This window comes from Lissotriton helveticus, chromosome 7, assembly GCF_964261635.1.
Source record: "Lissotriton helveticus chromosome 7, aLisHel1.1, whole genome shotgun sequence".
Taxonomy (NCBI): domain Eukaryota; kingdom Metazoa; phylum Chordata; class Amphibia; order Caudata; family Salamandridae; genus Lissotriton; species Lissotriton helveticus.
Window position 1 is genome coordinate 1,146,027,136 of NC_136068.1, and position 22,338 is coordinate 1,146,049,473.

General features: G+C 41.1%; 1 protein-coding gene across 1 annotated transcript in view; it reads right to left on the minus strand.

Moving 5' to 3' along the window:
* Positions 1–22,338, minus strand: part of MAP2K6 (mitogen-activated protein kinase kinase 6) — a 486,415-nt gene that overhangs the window by 43,715 nt on the left and 420,362 nt on the right. Inside the window, exons 8-10 of the mRNA XM_078654284.1 lie at positions 20,560–20,687; positions 20,181–20,258; positions 4,965–5,104 (exon numbers count right to left, since the gene is read on the minus strand). Of these exons, the coding sequence (XP_078510410.1) occupies positions 4,965–5,104; positions 20,181–20,258; positions 20,560–20,687 (346 nt within the window). The remainder of the gene's footprint in view (positions 1–4,964; positions 5,105–20,180; positions 20,259–20,559; positions 20,688–22,338) is intronic.

Here is a 22,338-nt window from a genome sequence, read left to right on the forward strand (position 1 = left end):
CGTAAAGAGGTTTAAAAAGCAGGGGATGATACCGATCTTAATAATAGCTACCCTGCCCGCTTGTGAATGGGGTAGCTTAATCCAGCCTTCCATCCACATAAATAGATAGTAGGAGGCACCCTAAATGTGAATGGCGCTCCTGCAGAGGCTTATAAGGGGATCTATGTCTAGCACGGATAACAAGGGTGAGAACCGGCATCCCTGTAGGCCCAGTCGTTCTTCATCTTCAGAACTCAGGAAAGGAGAGACAGTGGCGGGAAGGTAAGTGGAAGCAGAATGTGACTCTGAGAGAGAACTTTCTTGGAGTTCAAAAGTGCAAAAGGGTTGACACTGCATGTTTTTGGCGGTGGGGAATAACTTGATACAGTGCTCTCCCAATTAGTGAAAGACATCCTGTGCCAATTCTGGGTGCTGCTGCCATTCTTGATCCAAAAGGCGTCTACTGTTGAGTTCATCCACCCTGGCATTTAAAGATGCCTCCAGGTGATGACCAGTGAAGGAGATGACCTGAAGATTCAGCCAGGTCTACATGCGCAGAGTCGCATTGCATAGCATCCAGGACCACAATCAGCCCTGCTTGCTGTAAAGCCACATGATGCCATAATGGATGACCAATCGAATGGCCCGCAATTTCAATACGTTGATGTGAATGAAGGCAGGCCTCTGCTGAAGACCAGTCCTCTGATCTGGACTTCTCCCCGGTGACCTCCCCAATCCAGCAGTGAAATGTTGTCACCACCAACTGCTCTGGTGGGGCAGAGTAAGGGGTCTGTCGCTGGACCGACTGCAGTCAAGCAGCCACCACTGCAGACCTTTTGCAGTCTCCTCTGAAACCTGTATAGAGTCCAACAGGTTCCACTGCTGTACTGTAGGACAGGAACAGGGAACGCAACTATCCAGTCTCCTGGATCCAGAGTGGAGGAAACCTAGGCTACCGTGATCATTGTGAATTTGTCCTTCAACAGAAAGAATTTGAGGGGTCGTTGATCTAAAATAGGGTAAGAGGTAAAGGAATAGCAGGGCGTACCCCCTTAAAATATATGCAAGACCCACCTACCTGCTGTTATTTTGTGGCACCTGACGACAAAATGAGTGATCCTGGCTCCCATGGGTGGGGTGGGCATGTGCCACTAAGGGTAAACTAAAGCGGCTTGGAGGCTGGTTCTGGAGGGGGGAGGTGGAGAGGGAGACTAGGAAGTTTGCTGCCCCTGTTGGTTTGACCATTGCCTGCTAAATCCCTTAACCCAACAGGACTGGGGTACCTCTTGTCGGAGAAGGAGGCCTTGACATTGTCTGAAGACGAAGCCCCTTGCAATGCCTTTACCTTAACCCTAAAAACATCTTACTACTACTTTCTGCCTTTTACCTGTACCTGATCACTAAAGACCCTAACAACCATTACACATTCCTAAACCCTAATAAACATGTAATATCCTATACCTATCACTTAACCCTAAAAACTCTTTACAACCCCTATCCTTACTAATTCCTGAACCCTAAAAAACATTACAACTCGTTAACCTTCACTATACCTGAACCTTAGAAACTCCTTACTTCTCCAACTCTACCCTCAGCCATGCTTAAACCCTTAAAATCCTTTGCATCCCCTTTAGTCCCATTAAAAACACACCTGCGGCGTAAAGTCTGGAATTGTAAAGTGCCAGAAATTGCGTTTGTGGTACCTTCTTGAGTTGCAACTGCTGTATTGCAAAAGTGAAGTGTGATAATACCTGCGTGTATCAGAATTAATTGTGGAATTGGGTCAGTAGGGGACCAGAGACCGCATGGCACATTGACTTCCTCATGAAATATTAGACGGAGTCCATTCTTGACTTCTTGTGCTCCTTTTTGACTTGCTTAAAGACTTGCAGCACCAAGAAAAAATATGTCAGGGGACTGGCCCAGAGAGCGGGACCGGATCCGTGTCCTTGCTATCAAGCGTGAGCAAACTTTATGCAAATTCCGTCAAAGATCAGCAATGTGCAACCTGGTTTCACAGTCCAGGATCGCCTTTGAGTTCATCAGTAAACAAAAAGTGGTTCTGTCGGGTTTAATGGTTATTTCTTATCAGCGCGCTTAGTGTCACATATATTATTCTCTGCTATTTTAACAATCGTATCTCAACCGCCTAAACATAGGAAATATTTTCCCAAATAATAAAACATGTGACTCAAATTGCTGTCTACTGTTTTGTTTTATCTGAATTAAATCATTAATTTATATTTTTCACATATATAATCACGGCTGTCAATACAAGGTGAAATTTACAAGTAAAGGGTGATCCAGTGACGTGTGCTCAGTGGTGTGCAACTTATACAGAGTGGTTAAAATATGTACATGAGGGGGGATAGGCCAGATAATTATGGAAACACAATGTCTCTGCTGGATAATGATTATTCTTTTGGTGTGCAGAGCCTTGGTCAATCTGGACCTGGCGAGGTCATCGACGTTTCAACCCTAACTATGGTCCATTAGGTAGTCAAGGCGGGTCTTCATCAGGACAGAGCGGGGGTAGGGCAGTGACAGCCCAAAATGAACCAGAGTGAATCCTGGTTAAGCAATCATCTAGCGTCGCCTGGAGGTAGAATCACAGTTGGCCTAGGCGGCGACTGGATCACCAATTGGAGAGGTTCTTCTGCTGGAGACCACATCCCCAATCGGTAGCGACAGACGCCTTTCTCTGGGATTGGAGTCAAGAAAAGGGGTAAGGCTTTCCTCCCTTCTCCATGATCAGGCGAACATTAGCTCAGCTTATAAGACAGAATGAAGAGCTGGTGGTATTAATGCCGAATTAGAGGTTGCAAGTCTGGGATCCAGTTCTGGTGCAACTTTCTTTGGCTACTCCAATCCTTCTTCCACTTTCTGTCATTTTTGGTTACTGAAGGTTTGGTTTATAGATCAGTGAATATGTTCTGGTCAACTATATCGACAAGACATCTTCCTATCTGTGGGGAACATACATTAGTACAGAAACTGAAGTGAGGCATATGCTTGTCCCTTTCTCCTGAATGAAGGTACTTGGCCTTTTGGGACGTGAACAAGGTACTTAACCTCTTTCTGTCAAGGAGGAGCAATAAACACCTTTGCAGGTAGGAACCTTAGGGTAAGTTGGCCAAGCTGTAGTGACTAATGTTCTGCAGGAGCGTATCCGATGTTGGAGAACTCTATGTTATAGGGAGGCTGTTCACCCCTTGAAGGGGTTACATTTCATATATCTTGAAGAACAAAATGCAATTCAAGGTTGATTTATTACTGAGTGTTTGATGATCACTCCAAATTATGTTTGGTGAGATGCATTTAAGCCTAAGAAGACATGACCACTAAATTGCACCCCGCCCTCCCCCCAGGTAAACAACAAATGTTCTTTTCCACTGGAAAGCTATTTCAAGCAATCTCATTCCAAACTATAGCGAGTCAGACAGATCATTCAAGAGGCAGGCATTGACACGTGCAAATTTGGAGCGATTCCGCTAGGGGTGCAATGGCCTCCAAAGCGTTTGCCAAAGGGGGCCCGGTTGGAGGACATCTTGAAATCTTGAATGCTGCAGATTGGTCCTCAGACTTAACGTTTGAATAATTCTACTTTAAACCGGTGGCAGACATGGCAACTTTAATGCTAAATAAGCTTTGAACAACTATAATCCTCGCCTCCGGTCCGGACATAGAATGAAGACTTTCCTAACTTTCATAACAGAATGTTTCCATTCAATGAAGGACTCGGAGGCAAGAACTTTCACCTTCCAACAATCGATTGATAAATGCTGACCTGAATCTTGGGGGTAAGATGTTCAAGTGAACACAAACGTACTGGCACTAGGTAGACAATGCTTTTACTTCTACAATGAATTGTTATGACGCTAGTGTTCTGTATGGTATCATTGGGATTACACATGGTGGTTGTTGCAAATGCTTGAACTTGTATAACAGTTATCAAACCTCAATAGGCTTTAGTTTCACCTATGTTGTTGTTCTGTATCCTATAGGAAACGCTGCATCAAAACATGAATAACATGCGGGACGGAGATGAACTTTGCCGCACGAAGAAAGAAGGGTCCTTGCAATCGAGAAAGGACTATTATTGGGTTATCAGTGCTCCTACTGCCTACTGCATTTTCTTACCTTTCCATGTGTTTAAATGTAGTTAATTGTTGAATGTTGAACATGGCTGCTGCCATATAAAAGTGAAGAACAAATGCAAAATCTTCTCCTCCAAGTCATTAATAGATATGAAAGTTTTCGTTACGGAAGCTGGGAAATTTTTCATTACATTACGCAGGACTCAAAACAAATGTCTTCATTATCATGCAAAGTGACAAGGCAGGCACAAAGAAATATGTGTAGAATACATCCTTGAATGTAATTAAAACGTAAAAGGAAAATGTACCCTGCTTTAAACCCAGAGAAACTAGTTTTCTCATGAAATCATGGAGATCATCTCGATAAGAAGCAATTGGGTTCTATTTATCATTTTGTTATCTGCCTTTACCTTAATTCATGCTATCCTGGTGTTAATTATACATTTGAAGCAAAACCAAATTTGTACTGAAAAAAAGTACACCTGTTTTTCCTCACAAAACTCCTCTGGTACAAGCGGGAAACTTTTCTGAGGAAATGTGCCAATAAAACGGAGGAGAATATGGTGAAGTCAGTGAGCAAACACCTGTTTCGTTGGATATTCCTCATTGTAACAGTTAAATCTTACAATGGTTCACAAATATTACACAAGTAAATAAAAGTTCCCCCGCGGGATCTTTAATTCAAAGTTTGGTACAGCTGCTTTTGTTTTCTGCAGATCATGTAGTGAACACCCTTGCAACCACAATCACTAGGCGTTGCTTTAAAGTGCAGTGTTTCATATTATTGCGAAGTAGGCCAAATACTGATGTTTAATGCATTTATGCAGTAGTAAATAAATATTGCAGGTGAATGAAGAGATTACCACACAAGTCTGCAAGAAGACTTACCACTGCGATGAAAAGTCAACAAACTCTGCTGAAAACCTGTCTGCAGGAAGCTGAGGTGAGGGCTCCTCTACCACCTGTTTGAGTTGCTGGAATGGGGTGCCCCAGGAGTCATACGGAAACTTCAGGATCGCCATTTCAATCTGAAGAACACAATAAAAAAACACAATTGAACGAAGAGTCCATTTCTACAGAGTCTGTGACAGTTGGGTAAACATTTGTGATTCACTTCATTTTTTATTTGTCCTAAGCAACTGTAACTCTATGCTGTCTAACGTCTGTACGTGCTTTTAATTCCTAATACCATAGTGACCAGAGGTTCCGGACTGCCCTGGTACTTTTTAGGTTGAGCGTAGACCGCGCTTGAGCTGTCGCTTAGAGACTTGTTGTATATGCTTTGTTTAGTTCCAACTCCACACATTGCTTTTCATTTGTATATGGCAGTGTGCTTTGAAAGTCTTTGCATGCTAATGGTCAATCCTGCCTCTTTGTCCCTCCTGTTTCTCCTCCGTTCCTCGCACGCAGCAGGGACTAAGTACTGTCTCTATGCTATGGTTCTTTCTCTGTTCTTTGAGGGACTATTTTTGTTCTTGGTTTCCTGTTCTCATACTATTTGCCGGTGTTCAGCTTCGGTGCCATAGCTGCTTACATTTTACTATAGCAGTCCTCCCTCCCAACTCCTCTTAATGCCACAGTTCTGTTAGTGCTACCCCCCTCGCTGTGCCTTCTGCTCCTTTGCTTGTGTTTTTTAAAATCTTTTTAGCCATTTTCAATGTCGACCGTCATTTGGCCTTTTTTTGGTAAGGTATCCGTTTGGTTCTGGGATTCCTTTTAAGGGGGACTGGCCTTGTTTGGTCTTGTTTCCCCATTGCAGGTTGGCAAGATTGTATATATCCTCAGATGTTTTGTTTTGCCCCACAGGTAACTCTTTCCTTCTTATCGCGATCATATTTACACTCATTTCTATGACAAAGGACTACATTTTGACATAAACATACACTATTCTGAAAAAGGAAACGTGTTACACAATATTGCATTTAATTTTATTTTTGCAATAAATCAGTGTCTTTTTTTTGTACTCTAGTAATATTGTGCATTGTCCACTGTGAAAGTCTTCCCTTTTAAGATGACACTCAATCCAGTGTAAAAAGGAAGGATTTCAAATGTTTTGTCCTTCCTCTATCATTTAGTTGTGCATGAGCGCACTTGGTCTGGTCTCTGCCGCATGGGAAGTACGACTTCACCATCTCCATTTTACGAATGGGATGGAGTGGTTGGATCTATTCTTGATCGTTCGTATTTGCCTGTATTAATACAATGAGTTGTAACTGGGCCAATGGAATCACCCTCTCAAGCCATGTCATGCCGTAAACCAGAGGTGTCCTCCTCGCAGTCACAAGAATAATTGTAATTTAGGTGGGACAGGATGGTTCAATTACCACTGAATAACGAGGAAATCTGCAACCAGGAATTCAAATCCCTGCAATTAAGGCATAATAAGCGTTCCATGTCAGTGAGAGATAGTCAGACTTTGACTTAGTGATTTCAGGCACTGTGCATAGCTGACAAGAGTGACATATACTATTTTAAAAACGGAAACATATTACACAACACTGCTTTTAATTTTATTTCTGCAATACAACAGAGTCTATTTTTTTTTTGCAACTCTAGCAATGTTGTGCAGTGTTCACTGTGAGTCTCTGCCGCATCGAAAGTATGACTTCACCATCTCCCTTTTACTGATGGGACAAAGTGGTTGGATCTATTCTTGATCATCCTTCTTTGGCTGTATCAATACAATAAGTTGTAATGCATCACATTTTTTGACACACGCATCGCTGTGTTTCATATGATTCCTGAGTGCCTTTCTGTTGTTGTTTTGAAGTGGACTCACAGTTGCTGTTTGGGGTTGATTGTGAATTTGTTTTTACATATCTTGCTCTGCTCCACATGAGATTGACTAAATTGTAAAAGTAAATAAATTACCATTCACAGGTAGTGAGCCGTGTTCATAGTGAGCACAGGATCATCGACTATACTGTTAGTACACGGACTGCCACGTTTATTTTGTCAATGGCTCTCTTTCTCTGTTAAGATACAGCCTGTAAATTACTTAATGTAATCATAAAGGGCAGATATTCCAACTACTCAAAAAATAAATCAAATGTGGATTACTTGTCAACAGAGCATAGATCATCGCTTCATAGATGATCTAAAAAACGTGTGTGCGAACATCACAAAATACTGCATATGAAAATGAATAAGAACAAAGTAATCAAATTCATTGTCAAACACACAGGGCACAGATGGTCTGCAAATATTGGTATGCCAGATTTACATAGGAATTTGACCCACAAACAAGAGCTGAGCCATCCGGCAGAGTCTCAAGGGCTTTTCCTGCCCTGTTGTGTGAGGCTTCCTTGTCTTGCGCTTCAAACCTTGAAGGCAGCCTCATTACTCCTTCCTAACCACATCTATGTGAACGATCTCTTCTTTATCCTCCACACCGGCCATGCATTAATAAATGAAGAGGATAGTCAGCTGTCATGTGCACCCTGTATGTGGCTTAGAATTTTACATGGAGAAACGTTATAGTCTATTTAAATCAGATACAGGAGGGGTGCTCGTATAGCCCATAATGCAAAGCGCTCTCATATGCAAGAAGGTAAAAGGAAGCACAGTGAAATAAAATATTTTCCTAGGATCACAGAGTTTATTCAAGCAGAGAAGCAAGGAAAATTCCTAGGTCTTCTGATTTCACCTAGTGCCAGTCAGTCACGAGATGGTTATCTCTTTCCCCCATCTGATAATGTGCTTTATAACTAAAAACGTATAAGGTCCCAAGGGCGAGACCTATTGCATTGCAAATGCTTGTTTGTGAAGTAAGTACATGTCCCTGTTCTTGAAGAGGACAAGGTGATCATGTACATGGCAGCTCATATTTTAACCGACCCATTTCTCACACCAGAGACAGAAGTTCTAAGCTGGAAAGAGCATTCTGCTGTACTGCCTCATTCATGTTGCCTATCGTGTTCAATGACGGGTTGATCCGCATTCACTAGAATAAGAGACGGCCTCTGGAACTCAAGTCAGCATGGGGCTGGTAAGGGCCTAAGTTAAACTTTAAAGTTTAACTAAGTTAAAGGTCCACTTGGACGGGCTCCAGCCTCATGCAATTGGAGAGGTTGGGGGAGGGGGTGTGGGTGGTTGGTTTGGTGAAGTGGAAGCAGGAGGCATTTCAAATAGGCCACGGGGATCAAGTGCAAACCAATAATATCTCGGCCACATCCATTTCCCTCTTACAGAAGCATAACTGGAAACGTATCCTGTCTTCTGGTTTTTTTATTTCCTTCCTGGTACTTGTAGTCTTGTTTCACCATTACATATACACACACAGGACTAAAATTCTAGGACCGGGTGAAATAAAAAAATTACACTGGCGTAAATTCCATAATTTACAGAGTTCCGCATTACGCAGGTTCTGCAAAATTACAGAAATTATATAATTTGCTTATGTGCTGTTTACGACATAATTCTACCACAAGCACGTGGGAAAATTGTGAACAGCCTGATCACGCTCGGCTGTTGCTCACACCGCTTGTTTTTCGCGCTATTTTTTTCCGCAAAATACATCCCTAGCTCCCGAAATTTCACATAATTACACGAAAGTAAAGAACGTTAGTTTCGCAGAGCCCTATTAAAGTACCGAATGCAAAGAAAATCTGATTGAATGTGAGCTTATCTTAACTTTTTGAAACTGAACGAGGGGCACAACGTCTCAAACACTTATTTTATGTGTAGCCTTTTTTAATCGACAAGAAGATTACACTCAAACAATGCTATGTCTCAGATGTTGTCTTTGTTATACTTTAACGCCCGTGGTAAGTGTCAAAATGTAGTCCTACTTTTATGTCTAGAGCTGTCCTGATTTTTGTTTCCAAAACTCATGTCACCCAATAATAGCATCTTTTTTATTTTTTCATCCCACGTAACTACGGTCATTCCAAGATACCCTTGGAGTTATTCTCACAGATCTGTAAAATACAGACTTACATTATTTTGTTTTTGCGATGCTGTTACAAAAATAATAATGTCAAACCTGCACATCATTTTATCACTGTCTGATGAAGACAAAATAAGAATTAATAAATGCAGTGGTTTGTACCAAGAACAATCTATATACCCCAAACCAATACAACAATTTAAATTAGAACCTAAAAAGCAAAGAGATACTATAAACAAGCATTGGTAAATGCATTAGATTTCACCTAATTCATGTGCATCTCTTATACTTGTAATAAGTAAAAAGCTATAAGTAAAAACTGAGACGTCCTGGTGCCCTATTGGCATTATTAGTACATATATAAACATCCCCCCAAAAATAATAGAAATATAGAAGAATAGGATAAGATTTATGAAGAATTGGTAAAGGACGAAAAGTAAGAGCCAAGAGCGGTCACAGAAGGGTGGAGTGAGAGAATAAACCAAACATTAATCAAGAAAGTGGCAGAGTTAGCAAGGGGCTAACTAATGATGAGGGAATAAAGTGCTGGGTAACAAAAAAAAGCAATAGAAAATGGTGCAGCAGGAAAGGGCAAAATTGAAGAGAACACAAGGGGAGGAAAAGAATGAAGCGAATGTGCAAAGAGTGAGAGGCTACAAAAAAAGTAAAGGGGTTTGATGTGCAACAAAAGAGCGACCAGTAATTACTAGAGATCAGATGTCACCATGAGTTTGTGACAGGAACCATGGTGTTATATAGACCCATCTTCAGCCATTGCAAGGCATCTTTTGGATGACAGCCATTAAAGGTCGAGTCAGCAGCAGGCGTGATGGCTACGCAGCCAATGAGGGCTGGAAGGAAGAGACAACAGCTGCAGTCCTTGGTGTGCTGCCAGGCACAGAAGACGAGGCTGTGGCACACAGTAGTGAGTACGCAGGGCCACCCAGTCTCCATGTTCACACCAGCGAGCCTTGTAAAAGCCCAGGTGTAAGTAACAAGCTGTGCCTGGCTCACTCATCTCATGTGTGGCCGGCACACCTCTTCCAGGACCTGGACTCTGCAATATTACAGCCTGGGAGTGGACTCATTCAGCGACTTCCAAATGCCCCTGGGATAATCATGGGTACATCTCAAACAGGGAAATAATAGGAGGCTTTGTGGAGGGTGGGCTCGGCTAAAAGCAAGGCTTGGAGCGCAATGCATTCCAAGCCTTGTATTCATTTAATCTTTATTACGGCTAATTTTAGCTATAAAGAACAATTAAAAACACATATTTTACATAGCAGATACTTCAAGCAGCTCAGGTATTAAGAATTTTTTTGGGGTAGAAATAGTCATACAATTTATATACACATGATCAGTTTACGCCATAAAACCTATCCTCTAATATCATAAATATACTAAAAATATTTAAAAGCCAGATGTTTAAAAAAAAAAAAATAATAATAATCGGTATAAATGCTTCTCTTGTCTTTACCAGACCCAAAATTCATAGGATAAAAGACTACTAAAGTTTTAATCCAACCTTTTTCCTGATCAAATACACTTTGTATAGAAATCTACTTATACAAAATACCACCAATTGTGAGGTATTAGACTTCAATATGCGTTCAGCTTCGCTAGAGGTCCTCACTCCTAGGTTCCTACATAAGGGAATAATCCATCGATCCCGAACAGTTTTATAGGATGGACAAAGGAAAAGTAAATGAACCTCATTTTCCTTTGCCTTCTGCATACAGATAGTACATACATCATTTCCTTTGTTGGAGCCCCCCCATCTAAGGTATATGCATTTATTTCCAGGATGCCATATCTGTATTTTAGAAATAAAGATTTTGCTAGCGGGGGGCCTATCTCATCCATAAAGGGTTCGAAGGAACCTTCGTCTTTAAATGCAAGGTACTTCTGGGTAAGTGACCCTGTGGAAGAACTGTGGAGTAATTCGTTGTGCGTATGGGACCAGAATGTGTGTTTTAAAATCTTTTCACAAGGAAGTGTAAGTTTTAAGGGTTCTTCCCGGTAATGGCTTAGACCTAGCTTAATCGCCCAAGAAGAGATGTGTTTTAGCCAGGGGATGCTCTTCTACACATTAATCTGCATAATCTCTATCAGACCATCTCTATAGTTAATCAGCTCAGGGATAGTCCATATCCTTATCCAGTATAATAAGGGTCTTAGGGCTACATGATGGTCCGTGCCTTTTCAGTATTTCTGAATACATTTTGGCAAAACATTATCCTGTTTTTCTCTAGCTGTCCTTTCCAGGATAATTTACTATCTAACGTGATTCCCAAATAATTCAAACTTCCCACATACTACAATTTTTGATTATTTAGGACCAGGTTCTTCCTAAAAGATTTTTGTGGATTTATAGACATGTATTTGGTCTTAGTTGAGTTAATTTCTAGACCTTTCTGCATGCAGTAATTATGGAATGCGTTCACTAAATTTTGCAAACCATTAGGCGTCTGGGAAATAAGAATGGTGTCATCAGCAAATAGTAATGCTGTGATAGCTTCACCCCCAAGCTTTGGGGAGTCGTGGCTACAATTACCGAGAAAGGAGGGGATGTCATTTACATAGAGTGAGAAAAGCATGGGTGCCAACACCAACCTTGTCGTACACCCCGTCTCACTGGTATGGCTTTAGATGTTTCGCCCCTTGGTCCCCACTGCACTTTCGCATAATTCCCTGTGTGTAGTCTTATCAGCTGGACAAGTAATTCACTTGGGACCCCGAAATCTTTCAATGTCTCCCATAATAGGGTTCGTGGGACTAAATCGAAGGCAGCCCTCAGATCTATAAAAGCAACATACAGGCTGCCCTTCCTCAAAGTGATGTATTTCCAGCAAATACATGTGAATCTAAAAACCTGGTCCGTGGTGCTTGTTTTTTTGCGGAATACAGCTTGGTACTTTGATAGGATGTGGGTCTCTTCCATCCAATCTAAAAGTCTATTTAAAATATGTCTGGCAATTTTTTTTTGTAAAAGATCAATTAAACTGATTTGTAAACCTCATGTAGATCTCAAACAGGGAAATGGTAGGGTACAGGAAACAAATTGGAGGCTTTGTGGTGGGCGGTCTTGGCCGAAAGCGAGGCTTGGAATGCGATGCGTTCTAAGCCTTGTGAATAATAAATTTTAAAGAAGGGTGTTGACAGGCAGACTTAAAATGCGTGCAGCAAGGGGAAAAGAAAGCTTGAAGCAAAATGCCTTCCAAACCATGTGTAATAATGACAGCAAAAAATATTAGCCAACATGCACCTTTAAAATGCATGCAGCAAGGGGGAGAATAAGTATGTAAGCGCGCTGTAGGATAGAATGATTATGTCACCGCGTTATGCAGGGGTGATTAGATAAAGAAGCACAGCAGGCAGAACATTATTTTTAAAAAGTACACTAAAAGCGGATGGAAACAGTACTTCGTCGATAGGAAACTGATAATAGAAGCACACGACAGGAAACAGTATGTGTTAGCTAGTAGAAATGGAGGAAAAGTAAATGGCAGACACAGGAACCAAGGAAAGCAAGGAGGCAGGTTAAAAGCCCCTTTTAAGATATATTTAATACAAGCGCTTGCAGTCAAAACGTAAAAAAGCTGTTTGAATTTGGAACTTATCTCCCCAAGATGTGTATAACCTTGGCAATAGCCTTCCAGATTCAGCCACAAACGATAAAGTGCAAAAAGCGTCTCCACAATGCCCCTGTATGGTAATGTAAAGTGTAGCTCCCAAGGAACCAGCATTGACTGTGTCTTGCTGGTTGCTGGTCTCGGAGAGTGATCTCCGCCAGCCTTCTCGATTGATCAAGCTGCGGTAGACCAACTCACCTGAGGCCATCACTGATGGCTGTAATAGAACAACACAATTGCCAATGCTGAGACTGACTAAAACGCTAATTGTAATCCTTTCATGAAAGAAAACATGAAATTCAGCTTTACGAATTGCAGACTAATCCAACGTACTGTATTCAATATTCATTTAATTGTTCAAAATATTTTTTCAAGGAACAACATAGTATAGATGTGCATTTCTATACATAACCAAACTGTACATTAGAAGACGGACTCATGAAAACACATTGAAACAATTACAACATCATACATATGGTCAATTCCACATTCATATCACATTCATCCAAACATAAAATAAACAAGAAGAAAAAAGAATTGAAAACACGGTCCCTTCAACACAACTAAGTGTGTAATTAAACACCTAATGTCTCATCTGTCACAAATTTCAAATTACTAAGAAATGTAACCAGGGTACTATTTCCTTATTTAAACAGAAAGACTTTTCGTGTTCAGGGACCCGATTGGTCTACGCGTTTCGAACCCCAGCTGTTTAGTGGGTTCTCCTCAGGACCAAAAACTATCTATAAAAAACAGAATAACATAAGTTTAGACTAAGCTTAACAAGACCTCTAACCTTAGGTCAAACCTGCGTCCCCCTAGACGCTTCCATACCTTAGGATCTCCAGCTCTTGATCATAATCCAGATATGCCACAATCCCAGTCTCACACAGTGACAACACTAAAAGAAGGGAAAATTTGAAAAAACTTAGGTGACAGTCTGCAGCACCTGATCACTAACTGAAAGGAGCAGAACGCTCCCTTGGGTGGCTTACCTAAAATTCACTGATGTGCTCGTAGCAATTTTCCATGTGTAGGCGGTGCCTCTTTTCTAGAATCGAATATCGGTATTCGTGTCCACAACCCCTAGTATAAAAATAGGATCAGAGACCCTTTTAGTAACAGCTCGCGTCCGCAGCCCGACTTTCTGTATAATGATTGCAACTGTCGATCGCTTACCGTCGATGTGTATGCGCGTCTCAATGCCTTTCTGGCGCGCCTCTCTTTACTCGCAAGTCTTCATCTTGCCTGGAGGAAATACAAATCATTCGGGGCATTAGTAAAAGCGACTCATCTCAGCTGAAACGGTCGCTGTAAAGTTTGCAGGGCTGCTGGCTTACCGAGCGGGCATAAGTTCCCGACATCAAAGGATTTGCTCGCTGTTTGTCAGGCAGACGCGTTTATTCAGTGCAAATCGTCCAACTTCCTGTTTCCTCGTGGTGACTATCGCATAGGATGCTGGGAGTTGTAGTTTGTGCACATTTCGCAAGCTCAGATGTTTTAATGAAATGGGGTAAAGTGGAGTGATAATTAAGCGTCACAGACCGGCAGCCTCAATTGGCTTCAGCCAAAGGCTCTCAGAATTAGTCCACGTACAGTAACCATATTTACAGTGGTTTAAATATTTCTGAAATTTCATTAAGCCCATTCATAGCCGTGTTGAACTTCATAATAAGCAGGGCTTCTCTTTGGCTTAGACGTGCCTCAAGGTCCCCCCCTCGAGGGTCTTTTTCAATTTTAGAAAGGACAGTCCACTTGAATTCATTCTCCTTGTGATCTTTAGTAATCCAGTGATTTACAAGTGGCGCATTCTCCACTTTTCTCCTGATGCGAGATTTATGTTGTGTGATGCGCTGTCTGATTTCTTGGGTCGTTTTTCCAATGTATAAGCTTGGACAAGGGCACAAGACCCCATACACCACGTTCTTAGTTTTACAATTAGAAAACGCATCGTGTTTCCAATGTATATTTTGGAATGTAAAAATTGAACTTTCTATAGTTTGATCACAGCAGGTGCAGGTACCACATTTGTGGTGTCCAATTATGGGTTTCATGCCCAGCATGCTTCTTAAAGTTGGTGCTTGATTCACTGGTAGTGCTGCACGAACAACATGGTTGGCTACACGTTTTTCTTTACGGAATGCGAATAGAGGTGGTGCTTCAAAAGCCTCGTTTAAATTCTTAATCAAGTGCCAGTTTGATGTGATTAGCTTCTTAAGTTGATGGGCATTTGGGCAGAACGTAGTCACGCATACAGCTCTTTCTAGAACCGGTTTGTCTTTCTTCTCTAGTAAAGCCTCTCGAGGTGTCCACCATGCTCTCTTGATTGATTGCTTTAGTAATTTTTTGGGGTATCCTCTTTGTATTAGGCGATCTTTTAGTTGATTGGCGTACACAGATCCCCCAAGATCAGGCTCTAGAGACTCTATCCTTTTTTCTGAACACTAGGGACCAGCTAACGAGAGTACCAACAGAATTCATTTTGGAACTTGCCAAATTTGCTTTACAAAAAAACTATTTTTCATTTGATTCTGATTTCTTTTATCAGATACGAGGAGTAGCCATGGGATGCCCATTTGCGCCAGAACTGGCAGTTTTGTTCATGGGATTATATGAAAACAAATTCATATACAACAACAATCTATTTATCGAACATATTTCCAATTATATGAGATACATCGACGACGTGTTCTTAATCTGGACAGGCACGCATGAACTATTGAATGACTTTGTGGAATGGCTAAATCTTAGGACGAGTGATATTAAATTCAGCTGTGCTGCATCAAATAAAACCATCAATTTTTTGGACGTAAAGGTGGTAGCATCAGAGGGACGATTGGCAACAACTTTGTTTCGCAAAGAGACCGATAGAAATAAAGTTCTTCATTTTAATAGCAACCACCCTCGTAGCCTTAAGCAGAACCTTCCGTACGGGCAGTTTCTGCGGATCCGTAGAAATTGCTCGAGCAAAGAAAACTACTTTTTCCACGCCAATCAACTAAAAGATCGCCTAATACAAAGAGGATACCCCAAAAAATTACTAAAGCAATCAATCAAGAGAGCATGGTGGACACCTCGAGAGGCTTTACTAGAGAAGAAAGACAAACCGGTTCTAGAAAGAGCTGTATGCGTGACTACGTTCTGCCCAAATGCCCATCAACTTAAGAAGCTAATCACATCAAACTGGCACTTGATTAAGAATTTAAACGAGGCTTTTGAAGCACCACCTCTATTCGCATTCCGTAAAGAAAAACGTGTAGCCAACCATGTTGTTCGTGCAGCACTGCCAGTGAATCAAGCACCAACTTTAAGAAGCATGCTGGGCATGAAACCCATAATTGGACACCACAAATGTGGTACCTGCACCTGCTGTGATCAAACTATAGAAAGTTCAATTTTTACATTCCAAAATATACATTGGAAACACGATGCGTTTTCTAATTGTAAAACTAAGAACGTGGTGTATGGGGTCTTGTGCCCTTGTCCAAGCTTATACATTGGAAAAACGACCCAAGAAATCAGACAGCGCATCACACAACATAAATCTCGCATCAGGAGAAAAGTGGAGAATGCGCCACTTGTAAATCACTGGATTACTAAAGATCACAAGGAGAATGAATTCAAGTGGACTGTCCTTTCTAAAATTGAAAAAGACCCTCGAGGGGGGGACCTTGAGGCACGTCTAAGCCAAAGAGAAGCCCTGCTTATTATGAAGTTCAACACGGCTATGAATGGGCTTAATGAAATTTCAGAAATATTTAAACCACTGTAAATATGGTTACTGTACGTGGACTAATTCTGAGAGCCTTTGGCTGAAGCCAATTGAGGCTGCCGGTCTGTGACGCTTAATTATCACTCCACTTTACCCCATTTCATTAAAACATCTGAGCTTGCGAAATGTGCACAAACTACAACTCCCAGCATCCTATGCGATAGTCACCACGAGGAAACAGGAAGTTGGACGATTTGCACTGAATAAACGCGTCTGCCTGACAAACAGCGAGCAAATCCTTTGATGTCGGGAACTTATGCCCGCTCGGTAAGCCAGCAGCCCTGCAAACTTTACAGCGACCGTTTCAGCTGAGATGAGTCGCTTTTACTAATGCCCCGAATGATTTGTATTTCCTCCAGGCAAGATGAAGACTTGCGAGTAAAGAGAGGCGCGCCAGAAAGGCATTGAGACGCGCATACACATCGACGGTAAGCGATCGACAGTTGCAATCATTATACAGAAAGTCGGGCTGCGGACGCGAGCTGTTACTAAAAGGGTCTCTGATCCTATTTTTATACTAGGGGTTGTGGACACGAATACCGATATTCGATTCTAGAAAAGAGGCACCGCCTACACATGGAAAATTGCTACGAGCACATCAGTGAATTTTAGGTAAGCCACCCAAGGGAGCGTTCTGCTCCTTTCAGTTAGTGATCAGGTGCTGCAGACTGTCACCTAAGTTTTTTCAAATTTTCCCTTCTTTTAGTGTTGTCACTGTGTGAGACTGGGATTGTGGCATATCTGGATTATGATCAAGAGCTGGAGATCCTAAGGTATGGAAGCGTCTAGGGGGACGCAGGTTTGACCTAAGGTTAGAGGTCTTGTTAAGCTTAGTCTAAACTTATGTTATTCTGTTTTTTATAGATAGTTTTTGGTCCTGAGGAGAACCCACTAAACAGCTGGGGTTCGAAACGCGTAGACCAATCGGGTCCCTGAACACGAAAAGTCTTTCTGTTTAAATAAGGAAATAGTACCCTGGTTACATTTCTTAGTAATTTGAAATTTGTGACAGATGAGACATTAGGTGTTTAATTACACACTTAGTTGTGTTGAAGGGACCGTGTTTTCAATTCTTTTTTCTTCTTGTTTATTTTATGTTTGGATGAATGTGATATGAATGTGGAATTGACCATATGTATGATGTTGTAATTGTTTCAATGTGTTTTCATGAGTCCGTCTTCTAATGTACAGTTTGGTTATGTATAGAAATGCACATCTATACTATGTTGTTCCTTGAAAAAATATTTTGAACAATTAAATGAATATTGAATACAGTACGTTGGATTAGTCTGCAATTCGTAAAGCTGAATTTCATGTTTTCTTTCATGAAAGGATTACAATTAGCGTTTTAGTCAGTCTCAGCATTGGCAATTGTGTTGTTCTATTACAGTATTGGCTCAGCCTTGCTGAGTGTGAGCCAAGACCCATTCTAGTTTTCTGATCACTGATGGCTGAGCCTGTGCTGGAGAAGTACTGCTTCCACAACACAGAAAAGGACAGGAGGTCCCAAGAAGCAGGAATTGCAATGGGGAGTGGCACCTTTACACTGTCTTTCAAGCTAACTAGCTCTGGGCTTGCAGAAAACTGAGCAATAATTGCAGTCGAGATAAATTTCATCATCTGTTTTTGCTGATAAGGCGGCAGCCATAAACTGCACTGCTCAGAGCTGAAAATCTGTTCTAATGCCCAGCAGTTTTCAATCACTGTCACTGAAGAGCAGACAGAGTTCTTCAAGAGCCTACCAGGCTTCATATTTGAAACTCCACTCCTAGTACCAGACTCTAAGTCCGAAGGATTCTTTCCGTAGCAGCCTTATCCAGAGTTCGCATCAGGAAGTAAGACTTCAGGCCCTGAACCTTAGTCACATGTCTCCTGAGAGCTGGCATAAGTACAGCGTGGCGACAACACTTCCTCTTCCCTACAGTGAGAAACCATCACTCTTCCACCACTAAAAATAGCAGAGGTACTCATCCACATCATGATACATACAAGTGTCAACCACACTGAACTAACAGTGCAGCAGCGCAAGGCATATGGACTCAGCACATCTGACACACAACTGCGGCAGGTGAGCCAAAATCAACTTAGGGATGCCATGAATGCAGCATTTCAGACATCTGTGAGCAGCAACTCCAGTCACTGCCAATGACAAAGCAGACAGGGCTTAGCATGGCCTTTGACTTGATTTCTTACAAGCACGGTCTACGATACCAGAATGGTGCAAATAAGCGTAAAAAAAGCAGGGCTACTCCATTGTACATTAGCCAGTACAGAAGGCAAGAGGTTTTCTTGCCTCGACCAGGAGTCCCCAACCTTTTTAAAAATAGGAGCTACTTACATTTCAAAGAAATGAGTGTAGTAATAGTGCCCAGATCAGACAATTGGGGGCCTCCATATGCAAGACTAACAACAATGATCCACTCAATTCAACGGACATGTCAGCCAGCAGCAATGTAAAAAAGGCTGTCAATGTGGAATGCTTCTACATACATAACAGCTATTCCAGCAATCACCTTGGCAATAATTTTAGTAATAAGTCCCCATAGAGCTGCTTGATTTATCACTCAAAAGTCAGATTTAAACCCATTTTGACACTTCAATAATTCTTCACCCAACATCAATTTCTGGGTTAAAAAAGACAATTTTTTTTATGTTGAATACACACTTTTGAATTTTGGCATTCATATATTAATTCAACCAAAGAAAAGCTTCTCATTTAGTAGGTTAGCCTGCATATAGGGCTACTTTTAGGTAGCTAGAGAGCTATCCGTAGCTCACAAGCTCATCCTTTGCATAAGACTGACCTAAACTGTATACTGAGAGTTCCTTAAGGTTGCACTAATGCAGGAATAAATCCAATCCTCTGACTCATCCATGGAACAGTCCCAGCCCCAAACTATCGAACCCGCCCTTTAGCCTTTCGCAGTAGTCATCGATGCATCAGAGCAGGAACAATCCCTGGATGTACTACAAAAGACTAGACGTGCCTGTGCAAGCAACTCATTCTCCAACCTGGTGGTCTAACTCTTGTGATAATGACTTTATCCATGAGAAAATTAAGAATGCTATGATGGCTGCTTAGAGGAAAACTTGAGCTAAAGAGCAGTCATTGCCAACACAATTCAAACACAGTTTATTTTTGCTCTAAAGTTCATTTCTCTGGTTCACCTCAAATCACCAGCAGCTCGGAAGCCACTAGGCATTCCCTGGGGAATTTTATGGTTCTCATCAAGACAATACCACTGTTTTCCAATACATTTTTACCAAGTGACTCAAAGTTACCAGGACAGGGTATTTCTAGCCCTCAGCTTTCATTCAACAAGCCAGTTCAAATGAAACCTTTGTTCAGCTCAGTTGAAGGACTTGGACTAACGGTCCTGAAAACTAGGATTTGTAAAATGAAAGCCCAAAACAGAGAAAGCGGAGTCCCAAGTAACCTGATAACCAACGCCAATACTTTCCCACAAACTGCTTTACCTTCTTCAATGAGGTATACCTCAAACAGTCATCCAACATGGTGGGATGCCGCACCCTCCACCCTGCAGTAATGAGTGCAGCGAGGAAGCCATAGGCGCTGCACTGCAACAAAAGTACAACTGGTTTCATTCATAAGGAGATGGTTCGCCAAACACACCAATGGACTTCATCTTATCATCACTCTTTTCACAAATGTATCTAAACTATTTAAATGATTACATGCAAAGATTAAGTAGGTGCACAACAAACCATTCAAGATAGGCGATATAACTGAACATGGTAAGTAACACCTGCTGAACCAAAGCTACGTAACATTAAAGACTGCAATGTCCTACCATGGTGATTCCAAGGCTCCAGATATCTGACTTTACGCTGTAACCCTTCTGGTTTACTTCAGGATTTATCCTTTCTGGCTGTAAAGTAAAGAGATCTTAGTCAAATCAAGTATGTTCGTCATCAAATGATACAGCAGAGTTTGTGTTCCACCAACTTGTGGACGTAATATGTTAAATGCAAGGTCTGTTATGAAGTTGATTTTGTTTTGATGCTGTTCATTTGTAGGAATATACACACATGAATAATAAACCTATTAACCCATGTGGTAGCTATTAATAATCTGTATTTGATACCCACCTTTTAATAATGTTTTAATCAATATTATGAATGAAAAATACTATTACAATAAATGATCTAAATAAATAAAAAAGGAATTACCGCCATGTATGGTTTGCATCCAGCATCCATGGTTTTTGCAACAGAGTCAACGAGATACCCGCTAATCCCGAAATCGCACATTTTGACCTGCCCCTGTGCATTTATTAACACGTTTGAGGGCTTCACATCTAGAAAAGGAAACAAACAAAATTAGAAACCTTAACAGAGTACATTCATGCAATATGACAAAAGTGAAAATTAGAACATTTAAAGGTAGATTAATTTCTGAGGGAAAAAACTGTGGAAAAACACAAAGGAATTGCGAAAATAACCTGGAATAAACAGAAGGAAAAATATGAGATGTAAACATGCATCACATGCACAAATTAGGACAAAGACAAGGAATGCTGTGCCTAAAAAAGGATTTCGATACAGCATGTCCTTCAGTGCTTTGACAAATAAACAAAACAGCCATTGTAACCTAATGGCAATAAAAACAAGGGCCATCAAGTCAGCGAATGACAACTATAAATTCACATAAAAACCAGCAGACAAAAGTAAATCAGTTGAGTAATGAACATCAGTGAATCTATGAACCACACAACATATTTGAAGATGTTAGACATTACACCAATTGCAGGATGATCAAACCAAACAACACAATTGAGGAATTAAGAGGATAACAAAAAACCTCCAAATGACACAAAGGAACAAAGAGCTTGCTACCAGAGATACATGGAGCGAACAGGCATGAACTCCTGTTCATCGCCAGATCAGGTTCTGAGTAAAAATCATCCTGAAGCCAATTGTGGATTACTAAAACACATTGAATGTTATCAGCTCTCCATCAAGAGGAACACTACTGGAATCCATGAATGTGGATTCACTGTACACTAATATTACAAACCAGGGACAAAGGCCTAAAAATCTCTGGAGTTTAGATCCTTGTCACTGATACTGCATTCATATGCATAGAATTCATCATGAGGCACAACTATTTCATATTCAGAAATTAATGGTACCAATTTCAGAACATCAGTAGCCCCAAATTGTACACCTATTCGTGGCACAGCTGGACAGTACCTACCTTGCCACTAATAATTACAGACCATAAACATATAAATGGCACATTAGGGATATTATGCCAATTTGGACAACTGGGAAAAAGAAACATAAACTGATCAACAGAGGGTTTGGTGGATTTTAACCAACCATCGGTCTTATAATTGTCTTCTCATCAGAAAGAGTACATTTTCTGTACACCAACATCAGCATAAAAGACAACCGGCTACACACAAGGGAATAAGGAAAACCAACAGACAAAGTCAACTGTCTTAAAAGAGATGGCGTTAACAGAGTACACGAAGAAAGCCGCAATAATCAGCCAGGCTCTATGATACAACAGGATATGCAGAGCCACATCAGAGCAGGATCTGAATATGAAGGAATCTAATTCCGATTCTATCAAGCCATGAGTAAAGCTACAGAATGTTAGAGAACCCAAAGTTAGAAACACTAAGCAATTTTGAAAGCGAGTTAAATCCTATTCTGCAGCATGTTTCGAGAGGTCTAAGTCACTTCTTGCATTCAGCGATCCAAATACAAAAAACATATGACAAAAAGTAATGCCCATACAAAGGAGAATGGAACAATGGTAGGCAAAAAACACAACCAGTCAACCTGCCAGCACATCCACTCTATAAATACAATCAAGATACTGCAAACAGCAAAGTAGAAACACCCAATCATGGTTGGCCGATAATCACCTTAAACTAAATGCTCTGAAAACTGAGTTCCTCCTGATATCATCCCCTGCGAAATTTACCACCACCCAAACCT